General features: G+C 41.1%; 1 protein-coding gene and 1 non-coding gene across 14 annotated transcripts in view; both read left to right on the top strand.

Moving 5' to 3' along the window:
* Positions 1-16,991, top strand: part of LOC111548185 (RNA-binding protein 12) — a 37,943-nt gene that overhangs the window by 9,298 nt on the left and 11,654 nt on the right. For 3 of the 13 annotated variants that reach the window (XM_023220534.2, XM_023220533.2, XM_023220536.2), the window contains exon 3: positions 205-347. The exons of 7 other annotated variants lie outside the window; for them this stretch is intronic. Coding sequence is in view for 3 of the 6 variants with exons in the window: in XM_023220530.2 (XP_023076298.1) it covers positions 227-3,025 (2,799 nt within the window). In the remaining 3 variants the exon portion in view is untranslated. Of the gene's footprint in view, positions 1-204; positions 6,606-16,991 lie in introns of those variants that run through there. 3 more of the 13 variants (XM_023220530.2, XM_023220529.2, XM_023220542.2) reach the window with 2 other exon arrangements.
* Positions 8,125-8,227, top strand: LOC111548254. Its single transcript, XR_002733335.1, has one exon. It is a non-coding gene; the product is annotated as a U6 spliceosomal RNA (small nuclear RNA).

The raw sequence follows: 16,991 nt of genomic DNA, 5'->3' as shown, positions 1-16,991 counted from the left end.
CTTCTGGAAGTTGAAATTGTCTACGTTTTACATTGTAAATGGCACAAAATGTTCAGTTTTTAGAATATCTAAATTAAAGACATTGCCTGTGATAGCTTGAGGGAATATTTGAAGGCCTAATATGGTAGCTGGTCATTCTTGTAGCTAAAAACTTGGTGTGATAAACAGGAGTCTGACCTGGCCGTTGCCTTTTCTCATCTGCAGGTGTGTGTGGTTTCAGCGCAGCATGGCTGTGGTCATCCGTTTGCAAGGTCTCCCAATTGTGGCGGGGACCATGGACATTCGCCACTTCTTCTCTGGATTGACCATTCCTGATGGGGGCGTGCATATTGTAGGGGGTGAACTGGGTGAGGCTTTCATCGTTTTTGCCACTGATGAAGATGCAAGGCTTGGTATGATGCGCACAGGTGGTACAATTAAAGGGTCAAAAGTAACACTATTGTTGAGTAGTAAAACGGAAATGCAGAATATGATTGAACTGAGTCGTAGGCGTTTTGAAACTGCCAACTTAGATATACCACCAGCAAATGCCAGTAGATCAGGACCACCACCTAGCTCAGGAATGAGTGGCAGGGTAAACTTGCCCACAACAGTATCCAACTTTAATAATCCTTCACCCAGTGTAGTTACTGCCACCACTTCTGTTCATGAAAGCAACAAAAACATACAGACATTTTCCACAGCCAGCATAGGAACAGCTCCTCCAAATATGGGGGCTTCCTTTGGGAGCCCAACGTTTAGCTCAACCGTTCCAAGCACAGCCTCTCCAATGAACACAGTCCCGCCGCCACCAATTCCTCCAATTCCAGCGATGCCATCTCTGCCACCAATGCCATCCATTCCCCCAATTCCAGTTCCTCCTCCAGTACCTACATTGCCTCCTGTGCCTCCTGTGCCCCCGATTCCCCCAGTTCCTTCTGTGCCACCCATGACCCCACTGCCACCCATGTCGGGCATGCCGCCCTTGAATCCGCCACCTGTGGCACCTCTACCTGCTGGAATGAATGGCTCTGGAGCACCTATGAATTTGAACAATAACCTGAATCCTATGTTTCTTGGTCCATTGAATCCTGTTAACCCTATCCAGATGAACTCTCAGAGCAGTGTGAAGCCACTCCCCATCAACCCTGATGATCTATATGTCAGTGTGCATGGAATGCCCTTTTCTGCAATGGAAAATGATGTCAGAGATTTTTTCCATGGGCTCCGTGTTGATGCAGTACATTTGTTGAAAGATCATGTAGGTCGAAATAATGGGAATGGATTGGTTAAGTTTCTCTCCCCTCAAGATACATTTGAAGCTTTGAAACGAAACAGAATGCTGATGATTCAACGCTATGTGGAAGTAAGCCCTGCCACAGAAAGACAATGGGTAGCTGCTGGAGGCCATATCACTTTTAAGCAAAATATGGGACCTTCTGGACAAAGTCATCCCCCTCCTCAGACACTTCCCAGGTCAAAATCGCCCAGTGGGCAGAAAAGATCAAGGTCAAGATCACCACATGAGGCTGGTTTTTGTGTTTACTTGAAAGGGCTACCATTTGAAGCAGAAAACAAACATGTCATTGATTTTTTTAAAAAGCTGGATATTGTGGAAGATAGTATTTATATAGCTTATGGACCCAATGGGAAAGCAACTGGTGAAGGCTTTGTAGAGTTCAGAAATGAGGCCGACTATAAGGCTGCTCTGTGTCGTCATAAACAGTACATGGGCAATCGCTTTATTCAAGTTCATCCAATTACTAAGAAAGGTATGCTAGAAAAGATAGATATGATTCGAAAAAGACTGCAGAACTTCAGCTATGACCAGAGGGAAATGATACTAAATCCAGAGGGGGATGTCAACTCTGCCAAAGTCTGTGCCCACATAACAAATATTCCATTCAGCATTACGAAGATGGATGTTCTTCAGTTCCTAGAAGGAATCCCAGTGGATGAAAATGCTGTACATGTTCTTGTTGATAACAATGGGCAAGGTCTAGGACAGGCATTGGTTCAGTTTAAAAATGAAGATGACGCACGTAAGTCTGAACGCTTACACCGTAAAAAACTTAATGGGAGAGAAGCTTTTGTTCATGTAGTTACCCTAGAAGATATGAGAGAGATTGAGAAAAATCCCCCTGCCCAAGGAAAAAAAGGATTAAAGATGCCTGTGCCAGGTAATCCTGCAGTTCCAGGAATGCCCAATGCGGGACTGCCAGGTGTGGGACTGCCCAGTGCAGGACTTCCCAGTGCGGGCCTGCCCAGCACAGGACTGCCTGGTTCAGCAATAACCAGTGCAGGACTGCCTGGTGCGGGAATGCCCAGTGCAGGAATACCTAGTGCAGGAGGTGAAGAGCATGCCTTCCTGACCGTAGGATCAAAGGAAGCCAACAATGGGCCTCCATTTAACTTTCCTGGTAATTTTGGTGGACCAAATGCCTTTGGGCCACCAATCCCTCCTCCAGGATTAGGAGGAGGGGCCTTTGGTGATGCTAGGCCTGGTATGCCTTCAGTTGGAAACAGTGGTTTGCCTGGTCTAGGACTGGATGTTCCGGGTTTTGGAGGTGGACCAAACAATTTAAGTGGGCCATCGGGGTTTGGAGGGGGCCCTCAGAATTTTGGAAATGGCCCTGGTAGCTTAGGCGGTCCTCCTGGTTTTGGAAGTGGCCCTCCTGGTCTTGGAAGTGCCCCTGGGCATTTGGGTGGGCCACCAGCTTTTGGGCCTGGCCCTGGCCCTGGCCCTGGCCCTGGCCCAATCCATATTGGTGGTCCCCCTGGCTTTGCATCTAGTTCTGGAAAACCAGGACCAACAGTAATTAAAGTGCAGAACATGCCCTTTACTGTGTCTATTGATGAGATTTTAGATTTCTTTTATGGCTATCAAGTAATCCCAGGCTCAGTGTGTTTAAAATACAATGAAAAAGGTATGCCCACAGGTGAAGCCATGGTGGCCTTTGAGTCTCGGGATGAAGCCACAGCTGCTGTCATTGACTTAAATGACAGGCCTATAGGTTCAAGAAAAGTAAAACTTGTATTAGGGTAGCCATTCACATCATTCTTTATAGGGTAGATCTTCATATTGCTGTGATTAATGCATCCAGATTGTTTTCCTAGTATTTCCAGGTTAGAACCTGTGGATTGTTTCAATTGCATATAGCTTGGTTTCCATAACATAGAGCATTGGTTGACTGTTTACAGAAGACTCACCAGGATAAACATTGCTGTATGTTACAGTAAAGCTATCTGGAGAGAACACATAAATGATTTTGGCATACCATTAGAGAAACCATTTGTAAAACTCAAATGACCACATAAAGCTTATCAAGGAGTCTAGATTGGTTTTGTTTTATACCATATGGGATGAAGAAAATAGAAATGTCAGTAAAACTCATTGAGGGTGTTCTTGCCAGCTGCTGAAAATAGGAGTTGGCTACTCTCAGAATTTGGTTTAAAGCTGGACAGATTTGCTTTGTTATAGGGTAAAGCTTTGTCTAAAGTCCTCATTTTCTTTTAAAATTGAATAAAATTTCTGTATACAGATTCATTGTATGTACCTTTATTGCTTCTTAAGGGTCCTTGCTGTATAGACAGTCCTGCTTCAGAAGTTGCTGCTTTGTTTGTCTAATTGACTCATTTGTAAATGAGCAGAACTGTTTTGTTGGTTTTTTCCCCTAAATATAAAAGTCCACACTTGGTTTGTGCTATAACCTCGAACTTTGATTTCTAATGTCACATTTAAAACTGTGTGGAATAAGACTTGCCACAAAAATAAACTATGGAGTCCTTTACCTACCAGAGCCTTTTTGGTTTGACCGCCACGATTTAGGTTAGTCAGTTTAAAAATTGTTCATGTTGTTTGGATGGTATCAAAAACCAGAAACCACTTTTAATAATGTGTTTAAGATACTTGATTTGAAGTCCTGTTTATGATGGACTAGTTGTAGTATCAGTGTCCTCCTGTCCCAATTTATGTGAAATTTTGGCCTTTAAACGAAGAGGGGCCCATTCATAAGAAAGTGTTATATCTAGGCTTCTAAAACTGAAGTTGAAATTATCTTTGATAGCAGTAGTAGTATAGAATAAAAGATCCATATGCTGGTTCATAGATTGATATGTGTTAGTCCTGTTATTTGGAGGCTTTTTGGCATAGTTGTTCGATCAGGAGCCTGTTTACTAAAAGTCTTCATACAGAGTACAAGTGCAGCCGCCAGAGGGGAGAAAATTGAGATTCTTGACCCTTTCATAATCTTTTCTTTGGTATTCAGGACACTAAGGCAGGAGGACCACATGAGTTCTGGTTGGTAAGTGTCCTTGTCATGAAAACGCTTGCCTTACAAGGCTCTAATTATGATTACTTTCCCTAGTCAATGCTCTGAAGATGTGTCACATTACATTATAAAACAATACGGAAGGGGAGATAGGTGAGATGATAAGAAAAACAAATTTTCTCACTGTCATAAAAGGCTCTAATTATGGTTACTTGTCATGAGAACACTTGCCTTACAAGGCTCTAATTATGGTTACTTTCCCTAGTCAGTGCTCTGAAAACGTATCACATTATATTATAAACAATACAGAAGGGGAGGTAGATGAGAGATCATGAAAAACAAATTTTATCTTTTACATGGCCCTTTGTCTTCGGTTGAAACATCCCCAACATTTCCTACAAATCAGTGTACTTAAAAAGGGGTCAGTCTTTTAAAGTAAGTATTTCCTATTCAAATATATACAGTGCCTTTTTGGTGTTGTGAGTCAGTGGAACACTGAAATATAGCGGTTGTGTAATTTAGATTTAAGAGTGGCAACAGTTTCATTTGATAAGATTTGAAAAGGCTTTTTATCACTACAATCTTAGAGGATTGACAGTACAGGATTTTTGTTTAAGGGAAGGATTGTTTAGACTCAAAGAAGAGGTGACTGTGTTGTGGGTCTTTTGACAATTCATGAATACAAATTTGCTTTGACAGATCACTAGATACTGCCTCCTCAATTTAAAAAGCAATATAACGTTTGTATATGCTGTTTAAGTTAATGCTAAGTAATCATTTCTCATTCCAAAGACAATGCAGAAAACTTCGGCACTGCTTGAGAGTTGTATTTCAACCAGAGATATTTTCCCCACTGGAAAACTATTTTCATTTTAGAAAAATGGGTTGTTTGAAGATGAAAGTCTTTTATTTCACAGTTTATTTTGGTTATATGTTCGTACATTCTTATTAAATATTTCATACACTTTTATTGCAACTACTTTGTTATTTCTACATCTTAGATAAATGCTGAAAAGGAAAACTTGATTCCATTGTTCATCTAATTAAATAAATTAAGAAAAGAGCGGTTTGTGTAGAAATTGGAGAGAACTGTGTTTTATATGAATCACAACAGTGCTCGTTGTGGAATGTAATTAAATGCTTTGCCCTCTGGAACTTGATTTTTGTGTATCTGAGACTTATTAACAGTGCTAACTGCTAAGGATACTGTTTATCTTGTTCTGGGCATTGGAGTTTCAGTTTTTAAAAAATTCTTGAAAATGTATTCTGTGAAACTACTCATACCTCTCTTCCTGCGAATTTTCTCCTAAGAACTAGGGTTGGGGTAGAAATGAATTGACGTTATTTTCTCATTTGCTTTGTATGGTATGAAGGATTTGTAAAGCTTTGCTCAAAGTTGTGTGCATTTGTAAACACTATCTTGATACTTTCAATTTTATGTGTAAATTTTATTGTCTGCTTTTGGTGATTCTGACATTAATGGAAGAGAATATTTTCCATTAGATTTAATTTTTTTTCTCTCTCCCTTCTGATTTTTTTTTATTGGTGTTCATTTTTCTTTTGATTTAAAGGATTAGAGAAATCTACAAATGTATGTCATAAATAAGCAAATTTGTAAACTTTTCTGAACTTTAGTGAAACATTTAGTTTACAAGCATAATTTGGAGGTGTGTTTTGTGTTTACACTGTAGTTTGGATGTACAGTTATTATTAGTGGCTTTTTAAAAAATGAAACAGTGTTAAGTGAAATGTAGTTCCTAGCTTTGTACTCCAAGTTGTCACAGCATCAACAATGAAAATTCGATTAGGAAACTTTATTTAAAATTTCAGATAGTAATATTCTATGTAGTTAAGGCCAGTCTTAACCCACTGGATGAAAATCTAGGACTGTATGGAAGTAAGCAAACATACACATTTTTAGGTGGAAATAGTCAACCTTGCGTAAAAATAAGGATGCATGAAAGCCTTAAACTCCAGCTCCCTTTTACTGGAGTCTGTGGTTGTGTACAGGTATGGGCCAAGTGTGTAAAAATAAAATCTCATCAATTTTAAGAACACTCGGGAAATGAGTAAAGAAAATGTAAGATTGCTGCTAGTCAAATCTCTTGGAAAGAATTTCTGGAAGTGGTCACTTTAAAAATTATTTTCCATCCTTGCAAAATTGCCACATTTAAATTGTTTTACTGGCAGTTCTATAGTAGTCCAGACTTGAGAAACCAAACACAATAAAATGGCTTGTTGCCAATATGGCCACAACATTGCCAGCAAGTACTGCCTTGGCATCATTCAGCAGAGGTTTTTGTTTATAAAGATGAAGTCTTGAATACTGTTCAATAAACTTGTCAAAAAATAAAACAGGCTGATGCTTTTAATGCTTTAACTGCACAAAAGTACTGAGCTATAATATTATTTTGTCAGGGTTTTTTTTTTTTTTTTTTTTAAACCTGAAAATATTTTGTGCCTTTGGAAAGGTAGATTTGGTAATCTTGGAGAGGTAAAAATTGTTGCTTATCCTTGCCTGCTAATGCTGAAGTGTCAAGAGAAGAGGATACTTGGAACGACAGGGAGGAAACTTGATTCTAGTTCAAGTCCATAGTATCCACCTTTTCAGAATTTTATGTGTGTGATGTGTTGGCCAACAAAGCTCTTAAAAAATGTTGAAAACTTTTTATCTTGAAGGAGTTTAGCTTGTATTAGAATTTGAATACCCAGCGTGTTTTAGAGGGGCTAGACATCGATAATTCCAGGTAGTAGTCAAGCCATTATTAAATAATCAGGGTTTGACTAAGCAATGGACAAATCTCTGAGTGAAATCAGCTGCCTACAGATAATCCAGAATGGCTTTTACCATCTGAAAGGGGTGGACTGTGTGATAATATGTCTCCTTTTCTTGTTCAGGAGAGAGAGTTATGTAATTCATTGTTACCTGCTTTCCAGTATTTTACAGCAAGAAATAGTTGATCAATTATGTGCATCATCACTAATCTCCCAAAAGTAGAGCTTTTATGGGATATGGTAGAATCTAAACTTAATGGCTTTCCTTTTTTTTATTAAAAATAGCTTTATTTCAGTCTCATCTTTTTAGTATAAAATCTGGTCACTTTGACTTGTAAAATGTTCTGGGAAGAGTGGTAGTAGCACAATTCTCTGATGTCATAGTGACTTTTCTGGGAAAACCCGTCTCTATTCAACAACATAAGCAAGTTCATCTCCTGCTCAGGTAAATGGTAATTTTTTAATTTTATTTTTTTTTGAGATGGAGTCTCGATCTGTCACCCAGGCTGGTGTGCAGTGGCGCGATCACGGCTCACTGCAACCTCCACCTCCCTGGTTCAAGCGATTCTCCTGCCTTAGCCTCTCAGTAGCTGAGACTACAGGTGCATGCCACCACGCCCAGCTAATTTTTTTTTCTGTATTTCTAGTAGAGATGGGGTTTCACCATGTTGGCCAGGATGGTCCTGATCTGATCTTGTGATCTGCCCACCTGGGCCTCACAAAGTGCTGGGATTACAGGTGTGAGCCACCGTGTCCAGCTGGTAAATGGTAATTCCTTGCCGTGCTGTTCTTGAGTTTATTCTTGTTGCTTTGGCTGCTTTGTGTTAGAGTCTCAAAAGCATCCTAGAGTATGACTCCTTTTCTGGATCGACATAACTAGCAGTGAGCAACCATGGTGGTATGCTCTTCTACATACTGCTGTATCACTGGAGTCCAGAAGGAGAAAAAAGCTACCTGACATAAACATTTCAGACCCAGGGACAGAAGGGCAGCAGTCTCAAAGTCTAGGGCCAGGAAAGAGTGCTGGGAAAAGTCAACCACATCCCTTGAATTCTGTCAATAGCCCCATGGACCTCCTTCCAGTGATAATGTTTAAGGTGTGCTTGCTTCAGCAGCACATATTAAAAACTGGAATGAAACAGAAGATTAGCATGGCCTCTGCGCAACGATGACACGCAATTTGTGAAGCGCTCTGTATTTTTTTTAATTAAAAGAAAATGTTGAAGGTTAGGTCATAGAGACTCAGCAAATATCATAGAGAAGTGGTAAATGGCACAGCTGAACATTGGAATTGGCTCCCCAGTTGTTCCAGACATCGGGATTTTGACCTTAGTAACTAATAGTCTCAAGTCATTTTTCTTAATTGATGATTTGCCATTTCATAATAGGAGGAGAAGATGACTATTTGGTTATGGAGCAATGACCAGCAAGAGAACATAATTCAGTATGAACAGTCAAAAGTGTTGAGTGAATTTAACTCATTTTAGGAATGAGCTGTACTGTATTCAAATGGGCTACTTGATGGTTCATTCCCTCTGCTCTGCTGCTGTTCATTTCCTCCCTTTGCTTGCTTATATAGTAAATCTGCTCGTAACCAGGACTTAAAACTCTTAGACTGAAGCCCCTTCACTGCTGTCGCTAGCCGCAGCCTCCTAATGGGTGGGAATAGTTCACTCATAGCTTTTGATTAGTGGATAAGACTTGTAAGGCTGGGCGTGGTGGGTCACGCCTGTAATCCCAGCACTTTGGGAGGCTGAGGTGGGAGGATTGCTTGAGCCCAGGAATTGAGGCTAGCCCAAGTAACATAGCGAGACCTTGTCTCAAATAAAAAAAAAGCCTTGTCACTTAGAGTTTGTGCTTCATATCAAATGATAACCACATTGTGCTACCACAAGTCACACAGTGGAAATGATTTAAGGAGTTTAGTTTCTTTTTGTTGTTTGTTTTTTTTTGAGATGGTCTTGCTCTGCCGCCCAGGCTGGCTTGCAGTGGTACAATCAGCTCCCTGCAACCTTGACTTCCTAGTTTCAAGTAATCCTGCTTCAGCCTCCTAAGTAGCTAATTTTTTTTTTTTTTTATTTTTTTTTTGGAGAAAAGAAAAGGGGGGGGGAGGGGTGGTGGTGGAGTGGAGGGGTAGTTTCACTATGTGGCTCAGGCCGGTCTTGAGCTCCCGGGCTCAAGCGATGCTTCCGCCTTGGCCTCTTAAAGTGCTGGGATTACAGGTGTGAGCCACTATGCCTGGCCTCAGTTTCTTAAAAGGTTTTAAATCATGCCAATTGGTACCAGTGCTGCTGCCTCTGATTGCCTTGATTTTTCTTTGATCCCACTTGGAAGTTTGTTAATGCTACACTCCACTATACTCCACACATTAGACTGCAGTAGGGGCTGGAGAGTGGCACAGCCTTTATACATAACTCCCTTCTGTGGTTTGGCCTGTGGGACCAGTAGGCTCCCTGTTCTGTAACTGTGACTGAAGTGATGGACGTTAATGCAACTACTGATTACTGATATAGATATGCTGCTTTACTTCTGTGACCATTGAATTGACAGACTGGAATTGGAAACACCTGTCACCTTCAAGCTTTTAAGACAACTTCACATGAATGTACAGCTTAGCCATAGCTGTATCTCATACTAACAGATTTTTGCAGTGTTGTGCACCCAGCACTTACACTTTGGTGGAAAAGCAAAATAAGATTCCTGTTCTTCAACAGTGTAGAGTTTTAAGTCACAACTAAGTGCTCGGTTGTGCTTAAACTAGGTACATTTCTATACCACGGGAATCAGAGGCTTTCCTGGCCATTTGCTAAGTCATGGTTAGACAGGAACAAGTGTAAACTAGTCTGTCGTAGGTTAGTTTCCTGTTGAAATATTCCTTTGCTTTCTCGCCTTCCCTAACATGTAAATTCTGAGGACCCATCTTAAACTCTTCCCCAATGTCCCAGATGAATTTATTCCATTTAAGGGGCTTGCATTATGAAAAGTAGGTTTCTTTTCCAAGAGCTCTGGTCTGCTTTTGTTCATTTGCTCATCTCCTTTTGTGCTGTAGGAGATATACACTTCTGTGCACACGTGGATACACGGGTATTTGGTGATGCCTCAGTCCTGGAGATCATCAGGAAGGCGATATAATACTGTTGTCTCAGGCACCCCACAGGTGATAGGCATTAAAAGAATGTAGATTTCAGCCAGGAGGGATGGGGGACAGAATTGACTACCCTATAGATGTCCTTTGAAAATTTTGATACAGATCACATTTTTTAGAGGTGAGTTCTACTTTGTTTGCACTATGTATGCTTGCTACTTAAAATTTATTCCTTTGATCAAGTCCTGTAAATGTGGAGTCCAGGATTCCCTACCTTCCTGCCCCAGCAGTCAGACAAGTAGGGAGAATTATATTCCATCTTTGTGCAAGGCTAACGTTAGCATAGATCATGAGGGGAGACCATATGAGTCTCACTGCTCTTTTAGTGGCAGGGTAGATTTCAGATTGGGGTGAATTACAAAATGTGAACTGTTGCTAAAATGGTTGGATATAGAAATAACATTCTCAGAATTGATTCGTGGTTCCCTTAGTTATGTGACTTAGGACATTATTTCCCTCTGGCCTCAATGTTTCTTTTACAATATGGAATTAAATTAGATAAGCTTGTGTCCGGTTTTAAGCTTCTGTGATTGTATGAACCTAGCCATTCGATTTCTGGAAATCTGTACTGAGTTTGGACCTTAAAGTAACCAGGAATGGAGCTCCAAATTTTGATCTGGGTACTTCTCTCCTGGTTTCCCTAGTGTGGTAGTGATTCCACACTGTGGCTTAAGAAATTCAAAGGGGAAGAGTCATCATCTCTCCTTTGGGGGCTGTCCCTGTCCTGCTAGTTATATCCTGGAGCAGGTGGACCAGAGGCATTCCTCCTGAATCCACTCCTCCTCGGTCCCATGAACCGAGAAGGAGTTAATGATACTGCAGAAGGACCCAAAGGTGCATTTCCCTGTTTGTGAGCACCGAAAGGGACAGTTGACACTGGGTACTTACTCTGTGCCGGGCAGGGGATACTTTCCATGACTGTCCTCATGTAATCCTCACAACCTTGTAAAGTTAACATTATTATCCCTACTTTACAGGTGGGGTAATCCAGGCAAAGAAAAATAATAGGGGAAAACAAAGATGTTTTAATCATGGATGCCTGTATGACTCCACAGGTAGAAACCCTCACTCAACTATCCGCATCCCCTCCCTGACTTTTAGGGAAAGTGGGAGGCCACTGGCAGCAGTCTTTTGTCATGGATTCTGAGCTGCTGGGGAAGGAGCTCTGCCCTGATCCCCAGTGCCTTTTCAGTTTGCCAACTCCAACTGTAGTGTGGAGGGCCCTTGCCTGTTGGTGAGGCATCTTGGCCTCCACAGTCAGGCTTGTGATTGCAGAGGTGGACCTGAACTTACTTTATTGGTTTTTTTGTTTGTATTTTGTTTTTGTAACAGAGTCTCACTCTGTTGCTTAGGCTGCAATGCAGTGGTGTGATCTCAGCTCCGCCTCCCGGGTTCAAGCAATTCTCTTGCCTCAGCCTGCCAAGTAACTGGGATTACAGGTGTGCACCACCACACCTGGCTAATTTTTGTATTTTTAGTAGAGACAGGGTTTCACAGTGTTGGCCGGGCTGGTCTTGAACTCCTGACCTCAGGTGATCCTGCCTCCCAAAGTGCTGTATTACAGGTGTGAGCCACTGCACCCAGCCTGAACTTATTTTGAAGTACTCATATGAAGACTTTGTGTGTGTTCAGAGTCTCTGGGCAGAGAAAAACACGCACTCCACTACAGTCCTATCCTACTCTTGAGAGCCTGTTTGCAGGTTCTAGCAGGGGAGCACAGCTACTTGTATATCCTTGACCGAGGACCAGTCCTCCTGTCTCAGGGATGGTTGTCCTCTTTGATGGAGCATGCAGCTTCAGGAGGGATACATGTGAAGCAGTGAGAGAGGCAGGGGACACCCACCTAGCCAGGCAGCTCAGCCAAATCAACCCTGGTGATTAATAGGGTGACAGATGGCACAGCCAGATCGCCTTCACCTCCCCCATCCTGCTTTTGAAGACCATGTATTCCTCCTCAGTTTGCTTCCTTCTCCATATCCAGTTTTGTCCTCAAGTTATTTTTTAAGAGTTAGTCGTACAGTGGTTAGATTTGTTCAACTTTGGATAAGCCTTTGGGGATGTTGGAGTTAGATTAGTGGCTTCTGGTTTTTTGTTTTCGACCGTCACCCAGTACAGCAAAGTGGGAAGCCTTGTGGCCATTTTCTTTTTCATATTTTCCCACCTTTTAGTTTTTGTGTGCACATCTTAAGCTTTGTAGTGTTGCCAAATACTGCGTCAGCCTGACTCCTTAGTACTACATGAATCTAAACCAAATTTATTGTTGAAAATTTCAGTTTATGAGCACCATTCAGTAGCCCTTAGTCATATGTATGAATAAGGAACGTGTAGTTTTATAGAAAGGATTTTCATATTTTGGTTCAGTTTGTGACCTATGAGGAATATCCTTAGAGCTGCTGATGTAAATTTGGAGAATCCCCAAGTTAGAGAAGTAGGGATAAGAAAATTTGTCTACCTTCTCTGTGTCCTTTGATGAGGCCAGAAAGGAAAAGAAGAGTGGAGGTGGTCGGTGTAGTTTGTCTTTTCAATCTTACGGGAAAACATGTTCAATGGGTGGTCCTTTGTAAGCCTATGGAGGATTTTCTGATTGGCTTTCAAGACTTGATCCTGCATCTGTGAGCTGATTGATCCAGCATGCCAAGGTAGGCAACAGGAGTGTGAGCATGACACTGGTTTATTAAAGGAGGGACCCTGCCACCCAGACCTTCAGCCCTCTATGCCACGTTCTTGCAGCCTCTGTGCAACTTCTGGTCATTACCTGGGGTGGATAAGGAATTGGGAATTGCAGGCTGGTGCCTTTCCTGGTTAGGGCTTTGGAAGTGGAAGAGGGAAGTGTTAGGGACTGATGAATGAATTTCAGCTCATTTGGCACTGAATTAGATCCCACTGGACCCAGGAAAAATCTTCTAGGTTATGAATAGGAAAATTAGAACCTCCCAAGGCAGGGGAAGGGCAGCCATAGAAAACAAAGTGCAAGTTACTTCCTTGTAGCAGAGAATGGGATTCCCTATCGACAGTAGTATGCTGGTAAACTGGCTGGCAGGGTGAAGGAAGCCATTACTTTTTCTGTTGCCCAATTTCTGTAGTTTTTAACTTACCAAGGCCACCTACTTACACAATTTCCTAACATGTAACAGTTGGCTCTTGCAAGCCATACAGGCTTGCACCAGCACACTGCCGCAAACTTCCCTCAAGTATTTGAATTCCCGTTGTGTGCTCAGGTATGTGCTGTGTGGCAGGAGAAGCTGCAACAGTATTTATTCTGAAGAGTTTTGTCATTTAGTTGACAGGCAAGAAGCTGGAGAAACATCGACAGAATACAGTCGTGTGGCATGAATTGAGTATGGAAGGATCATGAAAAGGGAAGCATATGTATGCTAGGCTTGAAGGATAATGATAATAGCTAACACGTGGTCATAGCAGTGCCAGACTCTGTACTAAGCATCATGCATACATTATTTATATTAATCTAAAGAAATAGATACTGTCCCCCACTTTACACCTGAGGAAACTGAAGTTTAGTGAGATTAAGTATTTTGCCCAAGTTATATATGACATCAATTTAGTGTTGTAGTATGTCATTATTGTGGCTAGGAAGCAGTAAGGCCAGTATTTGGAGCCTGGTCACTTCAGTGCAGAACCCACACTCTTGCCCACTGCATTAGATTGCAATTGAATATAGAAAGGGGGCTTTTCAAAGAGAGAAAAAGGTCTAACAACAGTCCAAGGTTCGAGATCAGGTAGGAATCAGAATATTTGAGTTCTAGTCTTCATTTCACTTAACCATATACGTGGCCTTAGCCAAACCACATCTTCCCTCTATGCCTTGGATCGAGGGACTTGAATTAGATGGTCACTCAGTTCCTTTTTATTTCTCACATACTGTGAATTTTAAGTTATAAAAATGGAAATGAGTATGCCTTTCTTAAGGGACAGTGAGAGAATGTGCCCTGCTAGGGCACATCGAGGTTGGCAGGAGTAAACAGAAGAAAACAAACTATAAAGGGTGATTCCCAAGTGGTAGAAAGCAGAGGCAGAAAAATGTTGGAGCTGTGGACTCAGCTGTTCCATTCGCAGCACCTGACTAGCCCCAAATGGAAGGGTGGCCGGTGGGGACATAACAGCGATGATAAACTGGTATTTTGTGTTCGATGTTCCTAGAAAGCCTACTTCTCTCTCGGTGTCTCAGCAGCAGGTCAGAGCTAGATTTGGGTCATTTCTGAGGATCCTCGAGTTATTACTCTTTTCCTAGCATTCATAAATTTAACAGATATCAATAGACACCTGCTATGTTCCAGACATTGGCACAGAAGCAAGGCTAATCTGGTCCCTCTGCTTGTTGAAGTTATAGTCCAAGAGGAGAAATACATAATAAGCAAGTTACACATTTTGATAGGATTATAAGAATTGGAATTTTGTTGGATTAGAGTCAGAGAATGTCTGTGACTTCAACATAACAGATAGGAAGGGACTGAGAGTGGAAATGGTAAAACCAGTTAAGACTATTACAGACATCCAGCCAAGATGTGCTTGGTGATGAAAGAGTGCACAAATATCACAAAAATAAATGATAAAATTTTTAACTTTTTTTTTATTGACTCAAATGTGATATTTAATATGGTTCTGGAAGATTTTGGTCCTAAAAAGGAGGTTGAAAGTGCCATGGGGCTAATTATAATGGCAGTATATGAAAAATAAATGAATCTGGTTTAAAGTAGGTAGTTGTTCAAGAGATGTAGGACAGAAGAGTGACACGAACAGTTTTAATCACAGATTTCTAAGCAGATGTAGGCTTAGAGGTAGATTTCAAAGGAGATGAAACATTTTGGAAGAGATTAATAATCCCGTGGTTTATAGATCATTTAAAGGAAATATTGCTCAAAGGATAGAAAACTACAGGTGGAAAAAATTTGTTTCTAAAGAGTTGTGATTTCCAGTGAGAAAGAAAAGGAGACAAATCTGTGAAGAACAAAAATGCTTGCACAGGAAGCTCTGACTTCAGAATGGAAGCCAGGCCACCTTAGGGGGCATCACATCAGTGAGAGTCCAGCCCCTTGTGCTCTTGAGGCACACATGAGCCCACAATGGTATGGTTGGGGTTTGATTCTGAGTTCAAAAAACTGAAAAAGGATGTAGTCCAGGAAAAGTGGTATAATGGTAATGATTAGGAAGGAATAGTACACCAGGAATTGAGTCCTACACAGGAAGATAATTGTAGCCCACTCACTACATGTGTTTGGCCCAGACCAAGGGCATCTCTTTTGGGTACATTTGAGAAGTCATGGAGTGAGAAGACAGCAGCTCCAGTTGTTGCCTGTAATCTTACCACCCCAAATAACCACTGCTAATGCTTTTGTCATTCACAACAACCTCTTACCGGGGGAGGACCTGTAGTTCTCCAATTAAAAATTTCCCTAGCTGGGTGTGCTGGCTCATCCCAGCACTTTGGGAACCCAAGGCGGGTGGATCACCTCAGGTCAGGAGTTCAATACCAGCCTGGCCAACATGGTGAAACCCTGTCTCTACAAAAATACGAAAGTTAGCCGGGCATAATGGCAGGTGCCTGTAATCCCAGCTACTCTGGAGGCTGTGGTGGGAGAATCGCTGGAACCCAGGAGGCAGAGGTTACAGTGAGCCGAGATGGCGCCATTGCACTCCAGCCTGGGCAACAGAGTGAGACTCTGTCTCAAAAATAATAATAATAATTTCCTCAACATTTTATTACGAAAATTTTCAACATGTAGCAAAGTTGAAAAAAAAATTATACCCATATATCCACCATTTCAGATCCTACAACTTAAAATTTTGTTTTATCACATTTCTTCAACAATAACTTTTATTTTTTGGTGCATTTCAAAAAAGTTGAACGCATCAGTACACTTCCAAAAATTTCAGCATGCCTTAACTTTAGTGCAACATTTGTTTATGGGTTGTTGGGTTTTTGTGGGGTTTTTTTTGGTAAAATTTTACAATCAGATGCGTACACTCAGTGTTCCTTTAGATGGAAGTGGCAAATGCACACACTCCTGTGACCCACATTCTTAGAATGCTAAGAACGTTTCCCTTCCCACTGAGAGCTCTCTGCCTCTGCTCAGTTAATACTTGCCCGTCCCCTGGGGGAGAAGGGAGGACAACCAGTATTCTGAATATTTACATCACAGATTTGTTCTGCCTGTTCTGAAACTTCATAAATGGAATCTGTTTACTTTGTTCTTCATTTTTATTCATGTTACAGATACTAATAGTTTTTTTGTTGCTGAATATTTTCTATAAACATCACAATTTGTTCTCATGTTGATGAATACCTGGGCTGTTTCAAGTTTTTGGCTATTGTGAATAAAGCTGCCGTGAACATTCTTATACAAATCTTTGTGGACGTAATGTTTCCATTTCTTTTGGCTAAAAACCTAGGAGTGGAACTGCTCTTGGGCTAGGTGTATGTTAGGTTTTTTGATAAGCTGCTAGACTGTTTTCCAAAGTGGTACATTTAATGTTTTCACTAACAATATATGAGAGTTTCATATCCTTGTCAGCATTTGGTGGTGGTGGTGGTCTTTTTCATTATACTTTTAGCCATTGTGGTGGGTATGTAACAGTATCTCATTGTGGTTTTATTTTTCATTTCCCTGATAACTAACGCTGTGGATCACTTTGCTTATTTCTGATTCACATATTTTCCTTTATGAAGTGCCTGATCAAATCTTTTGTCCATTTTAATTGACTTAATATTGAATTGTAGGAGTCCTGCATTTAAATTTTAAAGTTGAACTGTACAAGATCAGGATAGGGGAGATTTACTGTTACACATTAGTTCAAGGCCTGAA

The sequence above is a fragment of the Piliocolobus tephrosceles genome, chromosome 20, assembly GCF_002776525.5.
Source record: "Piliocolobus tephrosceles isolate RC106 chromosome 20, ASM277652v3, whole genome shotgun sequence".
NCBI lineage: Eukaryota > Metazoa > Chordata > Mammalia > Primates > Cercopithecidae > Piliocolobus > Piliocolobus tephrosceles.
This window is presented reverse-complemented; position numbering and strand designations above follow the sequence as displayed.